General features: G+C 33.4%; 5 protein-coding genes and 1 long non-coding RNA gene across 8 annotated transcripts in view; 3 read left to right on the top strand and 3 right to left on the bottom strand.

Moving 5' to 3' along the window:
- The first annotated feature begins 942 nt into the window (after window positions 1-942).
- Window positions 943-4,944, top strand: Zw (glucose-6-phosphate 1-dehydrogenase Zw). Of its 2 annotated transcripts, none has more exons than XM_047062459.2 (5): window positions 943-1,105; window positions 2,069-3,077; window positions 3,135-3,172; window positions 3,240-3,572; window positions 3,651-4,944. In XM_047062459.2, exons 2-5 carry the CDS (start codon window positions 2,160-2,162, stop codon window positions 4,738-4,740), a joined length of 2,379 nt encoding a protein of 792 aa, XP_046918415.2. In that variant the 5' UTR covers window positions 943-1,105; window positions 2,069-2,159; the 3' UTR covers window positions 4,741-4,944. The 2 variants fall into 2 exon arrangements, with proteins under 2 accessions (XP_046918415.2, XP_075587273.1); XM_075731158.1 differs by having other exon boundaries at window positions 1,044-1,105; window positions 2,129-3,077.
- On the bottom strand, window positions 4,760-6,139 carry LOC124498680 (uncharacterized). The gene is made up of 2 exons (XM_047062470.2): window positions 5,820-6,139; window positions 4,760-5,742 (listed from the first exon to the last, which is right to left on the bottom strand). The coding sequence occupies exons 1-2, from the start codon at window positions 6,098-6,100 to the stop codon at window positions 4,926-4,928; spliced, it is 1,098 nt and encodes a 365-aa protein (XP_046918426.2). The 5' UTR covers window positions 6,101-6,139; the 3' UTR covers window positions 4,760-4,925.
- A 138-nt stretch (window positions 6,140-6,277) lies between these two features.
- LOC124498678 (RCC1-like G exchanging factor-like protein) lies at window positions 6,278-8,173 on the top strand. Its single transcript, XM_047062468.2, has 6 exons — window positions 6,278-6,929; window positions 6,988-7,305; window positions 7,367-7,537; window positions 7,599-7,772; window positions 7,830-7,915; window positions 7,991-8,173. The coding sequence occupies exons 1-6, from the start codon at window positions 6,317-6,319 to the stop codon at window positions 8,066-8,068; spliced, it is 1,440 nt and encodes a 479-aa protein (XP_046918424.1). The 5' UTR covers window positions 6,278-6,316; the 3' UTR covers window positions 8,069-8,173.
- Window positions 8,163-9,026, bottom strand: LOC142597554 (uncharacterized). Its single transcript, XR_012832253.1, has 2 exons — window positions 8,642-9,026; window positions 8,163-8,574 (listed from the first exon to the last, which is right to left on the bottom strand). It is a non-coding gene; the product is annotated as an uncharacterized LOC142597554 (long non-coding RNA).
- Window positions 9,027-9,139: 113 nt separating this feature from the next.
- On the top strand, window positions 9,140-19,405 carry LOC124498667 (uncharacterized). Its single transcript, XM_075731466.1, has 6 exons — window positions 9,140-9,298; window positions 9,376-10,657; window positions 11,516-12,892; window positions 12,956-17,094; window positions 17,163-17,619; window positions 17,686-19,405. The coding sequence occupies exons 3-6, from the start codon at window positions 11,942-11,944 to the stop codon at window positions 18,646-18,648; spliced, it is 6,510 nt and encodes a 2,169-aa protein (XP_075587581.1). The 5' UTR covers window positions 9,140-9,298; window positions 9,376-10,657; window positions 11,516-11,941; the 3' UTR covers window positions 18,649-19,405.
- Window positions 19,406-19,557: 152 nt separating this feature from the next.
- LOC124498668 (plexin B) overlaps window positions 19,558-20,514 on the bottom strand; it is a 55,904-nt gene continuing 54,947 nt past the window's right edge. For both annotated transcript variants that reach the window (XM_075731467.1, XM_075731468.1), the window contains exons 13-15: window positions 20,249-20,490; window positions 20,031-20,171; window positions 19,558-19,963 (exon numbers count right to left, since the gene is read on the bottom strand). In XM_075731467.1, coding sequence (XP_075587582.1) covers window positions 19,802-19,963; window positions 20,031-20,171; window positions 20,249-20,490 — 545 coding nt within the window. In that variant the 3' untranslated portion in view covers window positions 19,558-19,801. The remainder of the gene's footprint in view (window positions 19,964-20,030; window positions 20,172-20,248; window positions 20,491-20,514) is intronic.

Genomic DNA, 20,514 nt, shown 5'->3' with positions numbered 1-20,514 from the left:
AAATTTTTGTTTTATTTGTTTTTTTTTCTGATAGCAATCATCATTTCGAAACAAAAAATTGACAGCTAAAATAAATAAGAAAAAAATCTCATCTCATAAATTTACAACATAATTCAAAATTATATGAGGAAAAATTAAAATTTTTCTTGCTGCCAAAGGTTTATGTGGCCAACAACAACAACAACAACAACAACAAGAATCCAAGTTAATGTATGCATGAAATGATGATGATGGTGTTAGTGATGACTGGATGCAGATGATGATTTCGTTATATGACAGATTTGTCCTTGTTGCTGTTGTTGTTGCTAGCTTATATCAAGCAAATATATAAAAAAAAACTTCAAGTTTAGTCGGCAAACTACACCTGTACACAATACAATATACACAAGCACCAATAATAACTGTCATCATTTGTCACCAATTCTGCCCATTTTCCCTTGAAGTTTCTTGAAGAAAAAGAAAGAAAAAAAAATTTTTTTTCCCCGTTTTATATTCATCAACTATGATGCCGTTGACAACAGCAACAATAATCAAACAATGAATGAATGAATGATCATCATCATCGAATAAGCAGAGAAACTGAATAAGCAGAGCCAATAACAACAACAAAAAAAAATAGAAAAGATTTGGTGGTCGTCGTTAACATGTATATGTGTGGAAATTGATTGGAAAAAAAGAGAATCAAATAAATGCTTTCCACTTACAAAAAAAAAATAAAAATAAAAAATGAAAACCAGCCATCAACACTTGGCCAATCCATCTCGATGACAATCCTCTCTCTTGTTCACTTTCTCAAATTCAAGGACTTGATCATACAACTATCATCATCATCATCATTTACTCTTTTGGCTTGCACGCTAACACCGATAAACTTGTGTTGTTTTTTTTCAAAAAAAATAAGACGCCCAGGATATATATGATTTAAAAAAAACAAGGAATCATCATAAAATTTATATATATATGGAAACACCGCTCAACCAGAAACAAACATTTTCATTTTCATTCATTCATTGAGCTGATATATAAAGCTAGATGATGATTTTAATCATCAACTAGGCTAACCATTAAGTGAAATCATCATCACATTCATTCATTCATTCATCAGGTGAGTGATTTGTATGTTAATCAATTGACAATTATCATAATATGGTGTGTGTGTGTGTATGTAATCCAAACGTCTTTGAATTTGTTCAATCTTTCGTAATATCGTTTGATGCAACAATGATTTTCGGTTGCTTTATTTTATTTTGTTATTTGGTTATTGTTTAAATTGATTGGTCATATTTAAGCAATAAAAAAAATCGAAAGAAAAATAAAGAGAGTCATAAGTTGTTTGAATTGGTTTTTTTTTCTTGGTGCTTATGCTCACCCTCTCTCCATTTCTCTCTCTCTCTGATTATCGATTTTCTTTGTTTTTCTTCAATGTTGAAAAAAAATAGATTGTCATAGAGATAGTAATTGGTTTTGTGTATGTCTCTCTGTGTATCTGTGTGAGTGTGTGTGTGTTTTATTTTTCAAAATTTTTTTCATTGCCAACCATGTAATAATTATCGATCTAAATTCATAAGAAAATAACATAAACACATACAATACACACACACACACATGATGATGATGAGTCAGTCATTTGAAAATCGTTAGCTCAAACGACAGACGATTGTTGTCGATTTATGAATCATCATCATCATCATCATCATCATAATCATTTTTGGATCGATAATTGTTTGAGTTTTTTTTTGTTGTTGTTGTTGTTAAATTTCCGAATTCTGAAAATCTTACATTTGAATTGACCTGTTTTCAATGAAACGATGAACAAAAAAAGGAACCTCATTCACTCTCATGTGTTTGAACGCATGAATATTTTGTTTTGTTTTGTTTTGCTTTGCTTTGATCATCATTGTCGATCAATAATTCAATAATGATTTTCAATGGAAATTAATATTTTAATTCAACAACAACGACAACGACAACAACAAAATAATCATCTCCTTTTTTTCTGGTGTATTCTCTTGGTTAATTTCGTGATTAACTTGTTTTTTTTGCTCTTTAAATTAAACCGGAAATTAAGTCAGATTAATTCAGTGTTTGCATGTGTGTGTGTTTGTTAATTTTTGTTTAGTAAAATTAGAGAAATAGTGTGATAGTGTGATAATATATGAATGGCCAATAGAAATAATGTCTTTGGTGTGGTGTTCGTCATGGGTCTATGTCAAACAGGTGGTGTCTCCACTGTCGATCGTAATCGTAATAATAAAACGAATCCTGAATTAGCCACAATATCCTCGGCCACTAATTCAGCCGTTGGATTGATTGTTGCTAATGGTGTTGGCAATAATCATAGCTTTTCCGGTGATAAACAGCTTTGGATAGATTCGCCGAAGGCAAACACCACCACCACCACTACCACCAATATCAATAACGATTTGTTGCAATCGTCACAGCCGTCAATCATTAACAATCAAACACAAAGTAGTAGTGAAAATAAATTGGAACAAAATGAATTATTAACACTGCAACAAACATCACAAGAAACAGTGACAAATAATAATCAACAACAGTGGAAAAATTTTATTCCCAAAGATTTACATCATAATTCAGCATCATCAACATTAAGTTATTCATTTTCTACTTCTTCTTCTTCATTTCATCATCATTTTGATCTTGATCCAGATCAATCGAGTATTATATCTGAACGTTTTGCAGATTCTTCAGACAATAATCCGCTCCACCAGCACCACCACCACCAACAACAACAAACATTGAAGCCAAAATCAATAATTGATGAAGATTGTCGTTCAATTATAGTGAGATCATCATCAGAAGACGATAAAGATTTAATTGAACAAGAATTGGCCGATCAATTTGAATTGGAAGAGAGCTTTAATCTTAATAATAATAATCAAGCTACTACAAGCAACAAAACATTTAATCATCAATATTCAACAATATCATCACTGATTTTATCGACATCACCAATGGACAGTATGGATATATCGTTGGATGCATTACGTTTGATACGAGAATCGCTCAACTATCAGGTTGGCGATCATCATCTTTTCTTTGTCATGGGTGCTTCGGTATGATCATTGATTCGATTCGATAATTTTTTTTCGCTGATTGTTTATGTTTTACAGGGTGATTTGGCCAAAAAGAAAATTTATCCTACACTTTGGTAGGTTGTAAAAAATGATAAACAAATCAATTTAATCATCAATTTTTTTTCACATCATAAATTCAAGGTCAATATTTAGAGATGATCTAATTCCGGCCAAAACCGTATTCGTTGGTTATGCACGATCCAATCTGACAGTGGAAAACATTGGCAACAATATGCGACCATATATTCGTATAGAGAATGATGCCGAACAACAATTGTTTGATCAATTTCTCAAACAAAATCTTTACATTAAAGGATCTTATGATGATGCGGCTGATTTTATCAAATTGCAGGCATCTGTCCGTGAATTGGCCAATCCGAATGAGGTTTGCAATTATCTTTTTTATTTGGCATTGCCACCAACGGTTTTTAGCACGGTCACACAACTCATCCATAATCACTGTATGTCCAACAAGTGAGTAATGTGAAAATCGATACATTTTTTGAACATTATTTTCCTAACACATCTGTTTATCTATTGATTTGTTTCCAGTGGCTGGAATCGTATCATTATCGAAAAGCCATTTGGTCGTGATTATGATTCATCCGAAGCTTTGTCCAAACATTTGTCCAGTCTGTTCATCGAAAATCAAATCTATCGTATTGATCATTATCTGGGCAAAGAAATGGTACAGAATCTGATGGGTTTGCGATTCGCTAATCGTATTTTTGGTCCAATCTGGAATCGTGAGAACATAGCGTCAATTCAGGTTTCATTCAAAGAACCATTTGGTACAGCCGGTCGTGGTGGTTATTTTGACAATTTTGGCATCATTCGTGATGTAATGCAAAATCATCTGTTACAGATTTTGACCCTTGTTGCTATGGAAAAACCAGTGTCAGCAAGTGCCGAAGATATACGAGATGAAAAAGTGAAAGTATTACGTTGTATGCAAACATTGTCACTAGACGATGTTGTTCTTGGCCAATATATTTCTGATCCTAATGGCAAGACTGAAGATTCTCGTCAAAGCTATGTGCAAGATCCAACCGTACCCAATGATTCTTTGACGGCCACTTTTTGTTTAGCTAAATGCGTGATTAACAATGAACGTTGGGATGGTGTACCATTCTTTTTACGATGCGGTAAAGCACTTAATGAACGTAAAACTGAAGTTCGTATCCAATTTCGTGATGTCCCTGGTGACATATTTCAAGGCCAATGCCGTCGTAATGAATTGGTGATTAGAGTACAACCAGGTGAAGCCGTTTACATTAAAATGATGACCAAAGAACCTGGTATGACTTTCCGTTTGGAAGAGACTGAGCTTGATTTGACATATCGTAGTCGATACAAAGATGTTGTATTACCAGATGCTTATGAAAGACTTATATTGGATGTATTCTCCGGTTCACAAATGCATTTCGTACGTACCGATGAACTACGTGAAGCCTGGCGTATATTTACTCCATTGCTCAAAGAAATTGAAACGAAAAAAGTGGTTCCATTACCATACACATATGGATCACGTGGTCCTAAACAGGCTGATGATTTTTGTATTGCAAATGGATTCCGATTTTATGGTACTTATAAATGGGGAAAACCAGAAACAAATGAATCAGAGACAAACAAAATTCAGTAACAAAAAAAAAGAGCACACACTACGACAGAAATTGTATTTTTATTCGTTTTTTTTCGTTGTCGTTGTTTGTTGTTGTTGTTGTTGTTTATTGTTGTTATCATAATTATAATTGACGTTTGTTTCATTACAGAAATAAAAAAAAATCCTGTATTTCTTGTTTAGTTTACTGATAATAATAATAAAAATTATGTATAAAAAAACAAATTTGACCATTGTAAATTTTTTTCAAAATGACAACAATCTTGTTGTTGTTGATCGAATGAATAATAAGTACTACTGCGTAGTATATGAATTAGCCATTTGGTCGAATTTGATTTTGATTGATGATCATCACCATATTTATCGATTATCCATTGTAATTGTTTCAATTTATCGAAATATTCTTTGCTACCTTTTTGTACATCTGATGGTTCGTATTTGTATACACACAAATGGCCATAACGAGTTTGTGTTTGTTTCAACAATGGATTTATCATGTAGTAGCTAAAATAACCCAGAATAGAAGCCATCACATTTATCAACGGATTTTTTAGTCGTAATCGTCGCTGCATTAGATTTGCCGATTCATTAGCTAAAAATGGTAAAACAAAAAGACCAAAAATTTCTGCATAGAATCCAGCTGGCATTGAATTATTGTGAATTAATGAAGTGAAAGCAAAACGTTTAGCATCAGCAGACATGATCAAACATTGTCTCAAATGTTCCAGCACAGGTTTTCCATCATCTGTTTCATCTTGAGACAATAGTGAATAGTTGAGACGAAGCACTTGGCACACATAACTATCGTCCACTTGATCAATGTTGTCATATTGGAAATAGAATGGCAATAAAATGGAGGCACCGAAATGAGTTTGAAATGTGCCTAAAGTAATCGGTTCAATCTGATTTGATAGATAAAATGATGCTGGTAGTACTTGTTTCAATGATTGATCAAGTTGACTTGTTTCTATTGTGTCGGATACAAATTCTTCCACTTTCATCGGTAGCTTCGATTGTTTCTTTCTGTTTTTTTTTTTTTTTTTTTTTTTTGAAAAAAGATGATTTATTCATCAACAAAAAATGTTATTACTGTTACTTACTGAATAGTATCACGTACTTCCATTAATGTGACAATTTTTTCTTTGAACACTGTATGCAATGAAAACCAGGACAAACAAACACCTGAGAAAATCAATGGATAAAGATGTTTCGAATAGCCACCATCAAATATGAAATCATTTGGTCGCTTAGAACCATAATATCGCCCAGGCTGAAAGCCAAATCTAACGATATTCTTTGATGGATTAAATGACGAAATTCTATGGCCAATCATCCATTGACAATGATTACCAATCATAAGAATTCTAAATGGTTTCATCATTTTCAGTTATTTTATGAATTTCAATCATCAATATCAGCCGAATATCAGACCAAGAGCCAAGTTTATAGACGAAAAGTTATTCATATTTATTGCTGTTGCATGATTTTATTATCTAGCGATAGATGGCACAATATAAGATGTTTATTTTTTTATTTTATTTTGTTTATACCACATGGTTTTGTGATACAAAGAAATTGATTTTGAATTTCGATCATCATGTTAATTAAATCATATCGATGGTCATCATTTTCAAAAATGACGATGATGATGACTACCAAACATCGACCCTACACAATGACTTCCATTAATCAATCACGACAAACACGAATGCGTCCACAAGATCCTGAAGAAGTAGCGAACATGGATGAATATCAATTCGCCGATGAGAAACATTCAACAAAACGTTCGAAATCGATATTTTGTTGGGGATTCTCGTCAACCGGTGCTTTGGGTCGTCAAAGTCATCTTGGTCGATATGAAAAAGCAACCGGTCAAATTGAAATACCCAAACGAACAGTGATACGTTCGCCACAACGACTTCGATTCGTGAATCCTCGTTGTCATGTATATGATGTAGCAGCAGGTTCTGGTTTCACTGTGATTGCAGCTACCTATGATGGTTCCACACATGTATTGTTTGGCTGTGGTCTGAATACTGATTCACAGATTGGTTTTCAATCCAATCAATCAAATGAACCGTTAATCTGTGTGGCTGAACCGGTGCCTATCGATTTACCATTGAACAACAGCAATAAAAAAAATATGGAGAAAGTGGTCAAAGTAGCATGTGGTCGGGCACATACTGTATGTCTGACCAATCATAATAACGGTGAGTTTTTTGATTTTTTTTTTGGCTATGTTTTGATCTTAAATGTCAATGTGTACAGTGTTCACATTGGGTAACAATTCATTTGGTCAATGTGGCCGTCCAATTGTGGAGGATGAAAAATATTTTGCCTCTAAACGTGTTCATCAAATTGATTATGATCAAAACGATCCAATAGTCGATATTTGTTGTGGTCTTGATCATACATTAGCGTTAACCCGATCTGGTATTGTTTACTCATTTGGTTGGGGTGATGATGGCCAATTGGGTCATGGTGTATGTCGTTCATCATGGAAATTATCCAAAGTTATCGGTGATATTCAAGGTGAAAAAATTATCAAAATTTCATCTGCCGGTGATTGTGTATTAGCCATTAATGGTAAGTTTTTTTATTGGTTCGATAATTTTCAGCCTTTAATTTTTTTTCACTGGAATCACAGAAAAAGGACAAATGTTTGGCTGGGGTAATAATGAATATGGACAATTAGCTATGGCCAATAATGTGAATCAGACACAAATTCATACATCTAGACATCTTAAAGTGGACAACAATTCGATAGGAAAAATTTCCGATGTAGCTGCTGCTGGTTCAATGTGTGCATTAATTAATGGTGAATTTATTTTTTTAATTTTCATTACAAATTCAAATTGACTATTTATTTACTGATTTAGATTCCGGTTCAATATTTGTTTGGGGTTATGGAATACTTGGATTAGGACCGAATATACGTGAAAAATTATGGCCAACCGAATTGCATGCAAATCTATTTGGTCGTAATGTATTGAATATGGATACAAAAATTACGAAAATCATTGCCGGTTTACATCATTTTGGTGCCATCAATAGTAAGTTGGTAAATTGCCTGTTTACTTGTTCATAATCGTCGACATTTGTTCACATAGATAGAGGTGAATTATTTATGTGGGGTAAAAATAATCGTGCCAATCTAGGAATCGGTACCAAACATGATATGATGTTTCCATTTCGGGTACGTTACATATTTACGTGATGTATACGGATATTTTTTTTCATTTCAATTTTTCAATTCCAATTTTTCATTTAGATATCAATACCAACACATGTGATCAAATTAAGTTTAGGCATCGATCATTCTATTGCTGTTGGTTATCGATTGATTTGATTTTTTTTTTCGTTTACTTTCACGTTTTATTTGTTCACTGATCTCAATCAATTTTTTTTTGTTTTCTATTTTGACAATAAAAAAAATAAAAAAATTTCGTACAGACGGCGCTTATGTTTTTATTATGAAAATATCTGATCAGTAACATTGTTTATGAATTTTTTTTTTGTTTCGTCAAAGACCAAAATGATTTTCTTTGTAGCAGCAGCAGCAGCAATGGATAATAATGTTTTCTGGGTCCAGATGGTTTTTTTTTCGCTGATACCACATTGATTTCTGGTCACACAAACGGAACCATTGACGACATTCCAGAGTAAATGGTTTCCCAATAATCATATTATACTATAATCTGACTTGAATTATGTCATGTTTAAATTAATTTTTTTATGTAGAATAAAAATTAAAAAAAAATGAAATTTCCACACCACCGCCAACACCATTATTTTATAAGCAACAAGTGTGGTCACATTCATTTATTTTTGATCGGTCCAAAAAGCTGCTTGTTGCTTGTGTTCATTGGAATGTAAAAAAAAAAAATTAAAACTATGAAATGCAACCACTACTTCTACTTACTCAGGATTTGTGATTGGAACACAAGCATAAAAGAGAGAGAGAGAGGGAAAATTGACCAAAAAAAAAAAAAAAATTTTGGTAGGGGGTCAAAATTCAAGAATGGAATCCTTAAAAAAAAGTATATGTGTGTGTGTGTGTGTGTGTGTGTGTCATGAACAACAACAACAACAACAACAACAAGCAAGCAACAACAACAAGAAATGGAAACAACAACAACAAAACGAGCAGCCAAATATAAAAAAAAATAAATACAACGAAGCAACAGGCAAAAATATGTGAGAAAAATGAAGGCCGAATGAATTGATTGGTGGTTGTGGTGGTGGTGATGGTGGTGGCTGTTGCTTACCTCCATTCGTTCAATAATGTAACCGTGTGTGTGTGTGTATGTTTTTGTATGAGAGCTAGGCCAAGCAACAACAGAAAAAAAAAGTAGAAAAAAAAACCAGCCAAGCAACCAAAAAAGAAATATTGTTAAATATGGATGAATGAGAATGGATAGATGGATGGATGCTCAATACACACACACATATAATGCTCTAATTGCATTGAACCACATATAACAAACAAATGAAAGAAAGAAAAAACAACTAGCGAACCCTGACGACCACGATTTATTTATTGTTGGCTTACATATATACTATACTACTCTTATTCTATGTATGTATAATGTGATGTGAATACAATACAATGATGGAATGAATTTGGTGCTTCTTTTTTTTTTTTTTTTTTTTTAGCCACAACAATTCTTCTCTCGAGGTTTATTTATGCTTCTTGTTGCCCATTATAAACATATATATTCGTATATATACGTATGAGCATCAAACATTCTCAACATCATCATCATCATCATCATCATCAGTCTTTTATATTCTTCATTTTTGTTTTCTTTTGCATTCTTGTTTGTATGATATGTGTGATGGACGACTATTTAGTCGATTTGTTCGTTGTTGTTCGATGTTGTCTCATCATCAACATCATCATCATTCGTTTGTGTTGTTTACTATCTAATATATCGATGATGATGCTATTTGATAGTGATGCTTCTATGTTTTTTTTTATTTGATTGGCTGATTTGGTGAGCCTCATCTTTTCAACGAAAACAACGACAACAACAACGACGACGACGATGATGATGATGATGATGATGGCGATAATAACGACAACTATGATAATGATGTTGATGATGATGATGAAAAATAAAAAAAAATAAGAAAATGATGATAATATCGTATCGTTTTGGACATTTTGTTTTTGTTTTTTTTTGTTGTTGTTGATGTTGATGTTGTTGTTGTTGTTGTTGGGGACAAGCAATAATTAAAACATGAAAGAAAAATAGAAAAATGACCACATGATCATCATCATTGAATATAATTGAAAAAAAATCAAATTAAAGTTCAAAAAAAAAAGAATTTACTCATCATCATCATCATCATTATAATCATCAACATTTGACCATAACGCGCTCAAAGAATTTCAAAGTTCAATTTTTTTTTGCTTTGCAAAAAACTTTTTTTTACATTTTTATGTGCATTGTGTGTGTGTGTGCCAAAATTCATGAAAAATCCTGTGATCAATTAGCTTTATTTTTTTGTTTTAAAATTATCAAATCAATATATAACGACAACAACGGTAACGATTAGTGAAAAATCATCATCAACCATCAAACAAAATAATCTGGATTTTGACATTTTTTTTCCTAAAACAACAACAACGACAACATTTACGATCATCACATTTTCTTTTTCTTTGATAAATCGAATTTAATGCCATAGATAAAAAGGATATGCACTAATAAATTAAAAAAAAGCAAGAAAAAATGTCAAACAGATGACGATAATGATAAATATCAAAATCCATCCATTTTGGACAATAATAATAATAATAATTAATTAATTAATTATAATTAATAACAACGACAATGACAACATCGAAATACTCATCAATCAACAACGATGGGTAAGAAGCCATCATTGATTGTGCATCATTTTTTTTTCTTTTCAATCACAAATGGAAAAGGTGAGCTTTTATTTTTAAATGTCAAATCATTAGATTAATAGATATATATGGATCATTTGATTTGATCTATCCATTTTTTTTCCCGGTTGTTTTTCAATTTATCGTTAAATTTTGTTAATTGTTTTTCATTGTCTGTGCATGTTTCTTCTTCTTCTTCTTCTTCCATATCAGCAAACAACAAACAATTACAATGTCAGTGTAGAGAGGGAGAGAATGAATGAATGAAAAGAAAAATTCCATTCACAATCATCAAATCACAGATGCAGAAAAAAAAACAAATTCCTTTCGTTTTCCCATACACACACACACACACACACAGAATCAAATCGAATGAATTTGAAAAAAATGTGCGGTTAATTTTATAAAAATAGCACAACCACTGCCAGCAGCAGCAGAAAACCAAAACCAAAAACAAAAAAAAATATTGATGAAAAAAAAAATACGACAACAACAACAACCAGATCAGAATCGAACGAAAGAAAAAAAAAATACCGAAATCAAATTTAGATTGTGTGGGTGGAAATATTTTATTCAAAGATACAAAGAATCATCATACACAAGAATGATGAAAATAAATATTTTTCTTGTGCCTAAATGCTGACATCAAATACCAGAACAACATGAAAAAACAACGATTTACGAAATTCGATATTTATAGTGGGTGTGTGTGTGTCTACGTGTTTATTTTAACGTTGAATAAACACAAAAACATTGAATTTGTAATTTTTCAATATAATATACGTCATTATTTTTCAAATGAATTTAATTCAATGAATTGATACATCTAGTTTGTTTTGTTTTGTTTTGTTTTGGTTTGTTTTTAATCACCAATATTAATCTGTTTTGTTTTTTTTACAGATTTTTTTTTCTAATTCATTCTTTAAAATGGTGCCATATTGAACAATGATCATCATCATCATCGTCATCACAAGCAATCAGACGAATTAAAAGTACAAAAAAAAAATTTCTTCCAGTATACAAAACAAGAGAAAAAGTAGAATGCACACACACACACTGCGATATCTTTGATTGATTGATTGATGAATTCAATGTCCAATCAGTACAAACAAACTAACGAACGAACGAAAAATGAAGATTCAAATTAACTAATTAACTATTAACTATGACAAAACGTATACTATGTTCAAAAGACAAATTCAAAGTACAATACGCTCACTCAACAAATGCACTCAAATTGTTTTTGGAAAAAAAACATTCAAATCATTCACACATTATTATAAATAGAATCATCATCAAATTAATTTTAATTTTATAACATTTTGGATGATACGAAGTTTACAAACGGGTGGTGGTGGTCCTCATTCGGATACCAATCCAACAATAAATTCAATGCTGGATTCTAATTTGAATAATCAGAATAATGGCGGAAATGGTGGTTGTAGTAGTAGTAGTAGTAGCAGTGGAACCGGTAATCATAATCATTATCATCTGGTACATCATCAACCACAACAACAACAACAGCAGCAACAACAACAACAATATCCACATTATCACCATCACCAGCAGCATCAACATCATTTGGTACATCCACAACAACAACAACATACCGGTCAAATACCACAACACCAGCAACAACAACAACAACAACAAAGCCAGCAGCAGCAGCAGCAACAACAACAACAACAACAGCAGATTACAATTGGTCAAGGAAAATATAAACGTAATGTATTGGAACAGATTCGTAATTCCCTGAAACCATTTGCTAATGCATCCGATTGTGGCCATCGTAGTAATAGTGGTGGTGGTGGTGGTGGTGGACAACAACAACAGTCATCATCATCATCATCACCGGTACCATTGGTACCACCACCAATGATTGGATCAAATATAAATCATAATAATTATCATCATCATAATCATAGCCATCTTCATCATTCAAATCATGGCTATCATCATCATCAACAGCAGCAACAACAACAACAACTACCACAACAACAACAACACCATCATAATATTCATCAATCGATAGGGCCACAACCGCCACTACCACCAACACATTCGTCAAACAATATTCTATATCAACAACAATCAACAAATCATGGAATAAATACAGGAAAATCCGTATCAACAATGTTGATGAATAATGATCATCAATCATCATCATCATCATCATCATCGACAACAACAACATTATTGAATGCTGTAAATCGTCAACAGTTAATAAAACGTGTACTTGAAACTGGTGCTGGTGGTGGTGGTGGTAGTGGTTCAGAGGTAAAGATCAATATTCTGGTTTATATTAATTTTCTAATTTTAATTATCTATTGTATTGTATAGGCTTCAATTACAATAATTAAGGATAAATTAAAAACTGGAACAGAAATGGAAACATCATCATCTCATTATACTCATCATCATCATAATAATAATAAAGTACAACAACAACAACAACAACATTCTCATCATCCAATTGTGATTGATCAACAACGTATACAACAACAACAACAGCAACAGCAATATTCGCATAAAGTGATTAATAAAAAATCGATATCATCATCATCATCAACAACATCATCATCATCCGCAGCAGCAGCATCAGCATCAACAATGATGATGATGATGACAACGACATCAATGTTTAAATGTTCAGATGTACAAAGTTTATATAGTGGTGCTACAAGTGAAAAAAGTGCATCAAGTTCCGTACGTTCTGATAGTCCAATCGTTATGGTTAATGGTGGTTGTAATAATGCCTTAAATGCTACTGGTGGTGGTCATCATCCAGTTTTCAGTAATCATCATCATCATAATTCCCATCAACAACGAAGCAACAGTAATGGTAGCATAAATCAAATGTCACTTGATTCTATCTGTCATTCATCTGGTGGATCATCATCATCCGGTATTTGTGGAACAACTGGTCCTGGACCACCGCCACCACCACCACCACCTCTACAATCACTGCCGCCACTACTAGCTCCTCCATTATCAACAATACAATCAACGAACAAGAAACAAGAACAACAGGCATTGTCTAATTCTATTGCTACATCGGCAACACAATATCATAGGCTACAACAACAACAACAAAAATTTTCAACGAATCGTACAAATTCATCCAGTAAAACGCAATCATTAGCCAATGGTATGATGACAAATACAACAGGAACCACCTATACACATCGTGTATTATCACCAACTAATTTATCATCTGCAACACCACCATCATCTTTATCGCAATTGTCGTCTACTTCGTCTTCGTTTAGGCCTACAGATCCGTTGCCGCCACCACCATTGCCGCCACATCGACCGACAACAATGAATACATCGGAACCGATTCCATCATCAAAAGTGAATGAAAATAATTTGATGCAGATAAAAAATTATATCACAAATCAGATGGCCGGATCATCATCAGGTTCGAACATTGTAATGTCACCGAAGAATCAAATTATAGCCTCAACGACATCTTCAACGACGACGACGACAACGACAACGACAACCAATAGTACAACACCATACATGGTACAATGTCGACCGAATGCATTCAGTTATGCATCATCGGCAACATCATCATCGCCACAACGTGGTGCAAGTCCTATTTCATTTTCTAATTCTCGATTTACAGCTGCACCAGCAAATGTAACATTCAATTCGATTCTGGGTGGAACCATCAATTCATCCGCTACATCATCATCATCGTCAGCTCAAGCAAACTTGAACAATTCAACAACCGGTCTTGTTTCTCAAGTGACACAAAAATTACATAATCTAAATATGAATCAAATAGCCACGGGCAGTACGAATAGTTTATTATCGGCTTATTCTGGTCAAAGCTTTGCACATAGTCCACCACCATCGTATGCAGCATCAAGTAGTTCCGGTCGGCAATCACCAACACCAACAATTAGTTCAAGTTCTGATTATGCATCAATACCGGTTGTATTACTGCCACCAAAAATGCATCGACAAGGCCTTCATCAATCATCACAACAATTGCAACAACAAAATCAATCCAATTATAACAATCATCGTAAATTATCATCACCAATATCATCAACATCATCGATAAGTCTGCATACACAATCGTCGACATCATCATCGACGACGACGACGACGAATTTGCGAAGAGTACAGCCATTACCTCCACAATCACAACAACTTCCGTTGGCTGGTGGTAGTGGTTGTAATATGCCATCGGAAACATCAATTTCGACACCTAAACATTCGTTGCAGCCATGGTCAGCTAGACAAGCAATCTCTCAATCACCAATCATAATGCAATCGGTTAAATCACAACAGGTTCAGAAACCGATATTACAAACAGCTGTGGCACCTACATTACCACCAATCAATGTTAAATTATCGATAGCATCATCACAATCACCATCGATGGCAATATCGACTGTAATGTGTATGAATCAGAAAACAGCACCAACAGGTATAGCGACACAACCAAAAGCTCCATTAACATCACCACCATCACCTTCATCATGTGGTTCGGCTCATGCTACACCTGCCTATACAGCATCCTGTTCTTCAGTATCACCAGCATCAATGTCATCATTATCGACAAGCAAGAATCCACCTCCCTATCCAAGTGGATCAATTTCTTCTGGTCCGATGTCTAATGTAAACCCACCCCTACTGCCACCACCACCACCACCACCACCACCATCATCATCATCTTCCTCGTCATCTGGTCATCATCCACAATCATTAACGGTGGCAAACAAATCAGAAACAGGATATCATGCGGCTCCACCACCACCATATTCTTCAGCAGTACAACAACAGAATCAGAATCGAATGGCTGCCATATCATTTTCTAACACTAAATTAATGCTATCCACACAAAGTTTAGATTCACAAACACAAAGTTCAGATATGTCATGCAAATCGCCTACACCGCCACCACCACCCCCACCACCAACACTTTCATCAACAGCGTCCGCGACAACATCAGCTGCTGCTGTTACGGCACCGCCACCACCACCACCTCCACCATATTCGATGACATTATCGGTTAGCCAGAATGATTCAATTGCACAAATAATATCCGGTCTTAGTAATACTCCTGTTCCAGTAGCCAGTACTGGTAGTGCTAATGGTGGTAATAATGTTTCCACTATACAAGTTCCAACAACCGATCCACCAAGCTATGCATCATCAATGGCAGCATTAGCTGCTCAACGTGCCATTGTCATCTCACCAAGTGTTGGCTATAATAATGCTAATAGTAATGCCACCACTATCAATGGTGCAAATTCATCTTCCACTTATGTTCAATCAATAACTGCCAATAATGTGGCTACAACCACAACAAGTGACAATCTTCATAATAATTCATCTCAAAACTGTGATCTTGTCAATACGGTTGAAAGTATTTGTACATCACAGATTAGTGCATTACAGGGCGGTATTACATTATCATCATCATCATCATCTCCATCATCATCATCATTACCTACTACAGCATCATCGGCATCATCAGTTTCAGCTACCAATCGACGTATTGGTTTGATTCTTCCGCCACCATCCAATCATGAATCCAATGTGCCTGGACCACCATTACCACCGAAACCAAATAGTATTAATACTCATGCTAATCATTCACAGCCATCATTGCCTCCAATACCGCCACCACCAATACCACCACCATCAATCAGAGAGAACAATGCCAATTCGACGACCATTATGAATAATAATTGTGAAACCTGTCAACAGCAATCAAGTGGTGCTGATGTTGACGGTGGTAACATTTGTGACCTTTATAAACAATGTAATGATGACCACAATGCTGATAGTTATGACATTGGTAGTAATGATGGTAGTCGTGATGTATTTGAAGAAACAGAAGATGGTACGAAAAAACGTACACATCAATCACCGATTCCAACGCGTAAAAATTTATCCAAAGCCAAAGAGAAAGAACGACGTGAATTCAAAGTACGTAATTATTCACCTGCTGCATTCAAGTTTTATATGGAACAACATGTGGAAAATGTGATAAAATCCCAACAACAACGTGAAAAACGTCGTGAACAATTGGAATCAGAAATGAAAAAAGCATGTCTATCGGAAGAAGATCAACTTGGCCTACGTCAGATGTTGTATCAGAAAGAATCCAATTATATCCGATTAAGGCGTGCAAAAATGGATCGTTCAATGTTTTCGAAAATCAAAACAATCGGTGTCGGTGCATTCGGCGAAGTGGCACTTGTTCGTAAATTGGATGCCAACGTTCTTTATGCAATGAAAACATTACGTAAAGATGATGTACTGAAACGTAATCAAGTGGCACACGTAAAAGCTGAACGTGATATATTGGCTGAAGCTGATTGTGAATGGGTTGTAAAACTGTATTATTCATTTCAAGATGAAAAACATCTCTATTTTGTTATGGATTACATTCCTGGTGGTGATCTTATGTCATTGCTCATTAAATTGAATATCTTTGATGAACCATTAGCCAGGTAAATTGCATATTGCATTTTTATTTGCAAAACATTTTGATTTTCATTATTGTTTTTTTTTTGTTTAGGTTTTACATTGCTGAATTAGTATTGGCCGTAGAAAGTGTACATAAAATGGGTTTCATTCATCGTGATATTAAACCAGATAATGTTCTTATCGATAAAGATGGTCATATTAAATTAACAGATTTTGGTCTCTGTACTGGATTTCGTTGGACACATAATTCCCGTTATTATCATGATCGTGTTGATTCAATGGATCTGAATGAAGCAAGACAAATTAGTTCATATGATTGTAATTGTAAACAGACAAACAAACCATTGGAACGTAGAAAACGTCGTGAACATCAACGTTGTTTAGCACATTCATTGGTTGGTACACCAAATTATATTGCGCCAGAAGTATTGGCAAAAAATGGTTACACACAATTATGTGATTGGTGGAGTGTCGGAGTGATTCTATATGAAATGGTTATCGGTAGGCCACCATTCTATGATAGTACACCTGAAGATACTCAATTAAGGGTAAGTATTCAATCAATCAATCAATCAGTCAATCAGATTGTAATTAATTTATACAAACAAATACAGGTGATACAATGGCGTAAATATCTTCATATACCGACACATATATTGAATAAAAAACTTTCAGATGAAGTAATCAAATTGATACGTGAATTATGCTGTGATCAAAGTGAACGTCTTGGACGTAATGGTGCCGAAGAAATAAAAAGACATCCATTTTTTCGTGAAATTAATTTCAATGAAAATCTTCGTGAACAACCAGCACCACATGTGCCAACAATACTAAATGATCTTGATACATCGAATTTTGATCCAGTTAGTCCAGATCGTTTACCATCAATAGAATCCGATGATGTTATCACAATGAATTGTTATAATGAATTTGGTGATAAAATAGCAGCCAATACACCACAAGCTAACAATATGGAACAACGTAATAACAACAATGGCAACAACAACAACAACAATAACAAAACAAAATCATCACATCCTGATCATGCATTTTTTGAATTTACATTTCGAAGATTTTTCGATGCAAATGAACCATTTCGTTTGAGTAATAATGATAGTGGTCATTACAATCACCATCCCCATCACCATCACCACCACCATCATCATCATCATCATCATCAAATCGATGGTGTTCAATCGAATCATTCATCACCAAGAAATGGTGCTAATGCTATCTATAATGCAGCAACTGGTTGTGGTGGTTCGACCATTGATTCAAATACAAGCGAAACGGCTAGCCTTACATCAAATGGTGATTATGAAGATGTTATGATGATTAATAGTAGTAATAATAATACTGTAAATAATAATGAAACAAATATCTCATCATCGGCCGCATCATCTCCTATATCTAATGTAGCCGAACCGCAGCAAAAGCAACAACAACAGCAACAATCATCACCAAATAATAATCATGATTTGGTGGGTGGTAAAGATCGTGAAAAACTTCATCATAATAATAATAACAATAGTACAAATGCAAACGATGAACAGGGTAATAATCCTGTATTTGTTTGATACAAACAAAATGAAAATGAAACGCATTCATCATCATCATTATCGATCTCGTTGTCAAAAATGATTCTCATTCATGGAAATACAAGCCAATCAAATAATTTCGTCGTCACCTGGGCAAAAACAGAATCAAAAAATCTTTCGCTTCTTCATTTCATTTTTTTTTCAAAAAAATTTTGATCAAAACATCTGATATCGGACACACGCACACACATACACTTGACCATTCGATTGAATCCTTTTTTTTTATTTATTTTTATTCATCATCATCATCGATCATCGATCATAATATTCCACTGGTATACAGTGTGTAAATAGTATATCGATAATATTTCATTTCAATACCAATGCCTTACCAAAAAAAAAAACAAATAAATTATACAAATCAGACACTGCTTAATTCTCAATTACTCTGTTTGTTTGTTTGTTTGTTTTTTTTTGTTTTTGTTTTGAAATTAACTAAGAAACCATTTGCATCTGATCCTTGAATCAATCAATTGATCATGATTAATAATTCTTTCATCATCATCATCATCATTCTGATAATAATTTTCTTCTCTTTCATCACTTGGCCAAAACAACAACAACTACAGCAACAACTTCAAGAATGAAAAAGTTCAAACTTGGTATACAAATTCTTCTTATTTTATTTTATTTTATTTTTTTTTGTACTTTTTGATTTTTATGCTTTTTTTTGGATTTTTCAATCCATCATACAATACAATGAAATAAAATTTTATTTTCACATTTGCTCAACAAACACACACACATTGACTTGTATTAGTTTGATTGATTGAATTGAATTGAAAAATATCTGTCAACAGATGGCAGCACTTTGATTAAATTTTTTTTTTTTGAAAAATTATCCAAACAAACAAAACATCAAAAAAAATCCACATCTGGTGTGTTGTGTTTATTTTTCGATAAAATTTTATTTAAACAAAAAAAAAATTTCAATGTAAGTAAAAGTGAGAAATGAATCAATCAATGATAATATCATAATATTTACAATAATAATAATGATTAGCAAGCAGTTTTGGATTTGAATGTGTGTGTGTAAAAAATAATACAAACGAATGATGATTGATTGATTGATTGATTGTAAGATACAAAAAAAAAGAAAAAGAAAGAAAGGAATCATCATCATCATCATTAATTAAAATTTATAATTAATTAGATTAATAAATTTATCCAACGATTGTTGTTTAGTTATGTAATCACTTTGTTGTAAATTATTCATTATATCGGCATGATATTTAACAGCATAAACGAATAATTCTTTTAATGCACAAACAGTATCGAATTGGCCAGCATGAGCCTTGATTTTGGGGAAAAAAACCAAAGTTAAATGAATGAATGAATGAATGAATTTATCATACACTTACCATATTCAAACTTTGCATATGTGAAAATAATGTCTGTTCACTTACTGGTGGCGAATGATATACATCCTGATAGAATTGCATCACCAATCGACGATAGCTGATAATGTCTTTGGCAAATAATAATTTACTTGATGGTGAATCCTAATCATGTAAATTGAGTGTTAGCATTGAATTATTTTTTTTTTGCTTCTTTCTAGTTGTTTCTGTTATATACTAACCTTTCCTAACCGGTGATCAGATGATGAACATGAATCCATCAATGTTTGCGCAACAACACTTAGATTTGAATCAATTGTTGGCGTTTTATTTACATCGACAATAAAATTTGGATTTTTAATAAAATTCACCCAAAATCTCAATGGCAGACAATTAGATTTCCATGCATGAACAACATCTGGATCGATAATATTATACATAATGGCAGCTTCATCCAATAGATCAAATATCCATTTGATTGATACTAAAAATGTTTTTATTTGGGCAG

This window comes from Dermatophagoides farinae, chromosome 5 (genome assembly GCF_024713945.1).
Source record: "Dermatophagoides farinae isolate YC_2012a chromosome 5, ASM2471394v1, whole genome shotgun sequence".
Classification (NCBI taxonomy): domain Eukaryota; kingdom Metazoa; phylum Arthropoda; class Arachnida; order Sarcoptiformes; family Pyroglyphidae; genus Dermatophagoides; species Dermatophagoides farinae.
This window is presented reverse-complemented; position numbering and strand designations above follow the sequence as displayed.

Excerpts from the sequence above, each read along its gene's own strand:
- Zw (XM_047062459.2), top strand. The coding sequence starts at position 2,160 with ATGGCCAATAGAAATAATGTCTTTGGTGTGGTGTTCGTCATGGGTCTA. Across the intron at positions 3,173-3,239 it reads AAAATTTATCCTACACTTTG|GTCAATATTTAGAGATGATC; the intron begins GTAGGTTGTAAA and ends CATAAATTCAAG. Across the intron at positions 3,573-3,650 it reads AATCACTGTATGTCCAACAA|TGGCTGGAATCGTATCATTA; the intron begins GTGAGTAATGTG and ends ATTTGTTTCCAG.
- LOC124498680 (XM_047062470.2), bottom strand. The coding sequence starts at position 6,100 with ATGATGAAACCATTTAGAATTCTTATGATTGGTAATCATTGTCAATGG. Across the intron at positions 5,743-5,819 it reads GAAGTACGTGATACTATTCA|AAAGAAACAATCGAAGCTAC; the intron begins GTAAGTAACAGT and ends AAAAAAAAACAG.
- LOC124498678 (XM_047062468.2), top strand. The coding sequence starts at position 6,317 with ATGTTAATTAAATCATATCGATGGTCATCATTTTCAAAAATGACGATG. Across the intron at positions 7,538-7,598 it reads AATGTGTGCATTAATTAATG|ATTCCGGTTCAATATTTGTT; the intron begins GTGAATTTATTT and ends TTACTGATTTAG. Across the intron at positions 7,773-7,829 it reads TCATTTTGGTGCCATCAATA|ATAGAGGTGAATTATTTATG; the intron begins GTAAGTTGGTAA and ends TTGTTCACATAG.
- LOC124498667 (XM_075731466.1), top strand. The coding sequence starts at position 11,942 with ATGATACGAAGTTTACAAACGGGTGGTGGTGGTCCTCATTCGGATACC. Across the intron at positions 17,095-17,162 it reads TTTGATGAACCATTAGCCAG|GTTTTACATTGCTGAATTAG; the intron begins GTAAATTGCATA and ends TTTTTTGTTTAG. Across the intron at positions 17,620-17,685 it reads CTGAAGATACTCAATTAAGG|GTGATACAATGGCGTAAATA; the intron begins GTAAGTATTCAA and ends AAACAAATACAG.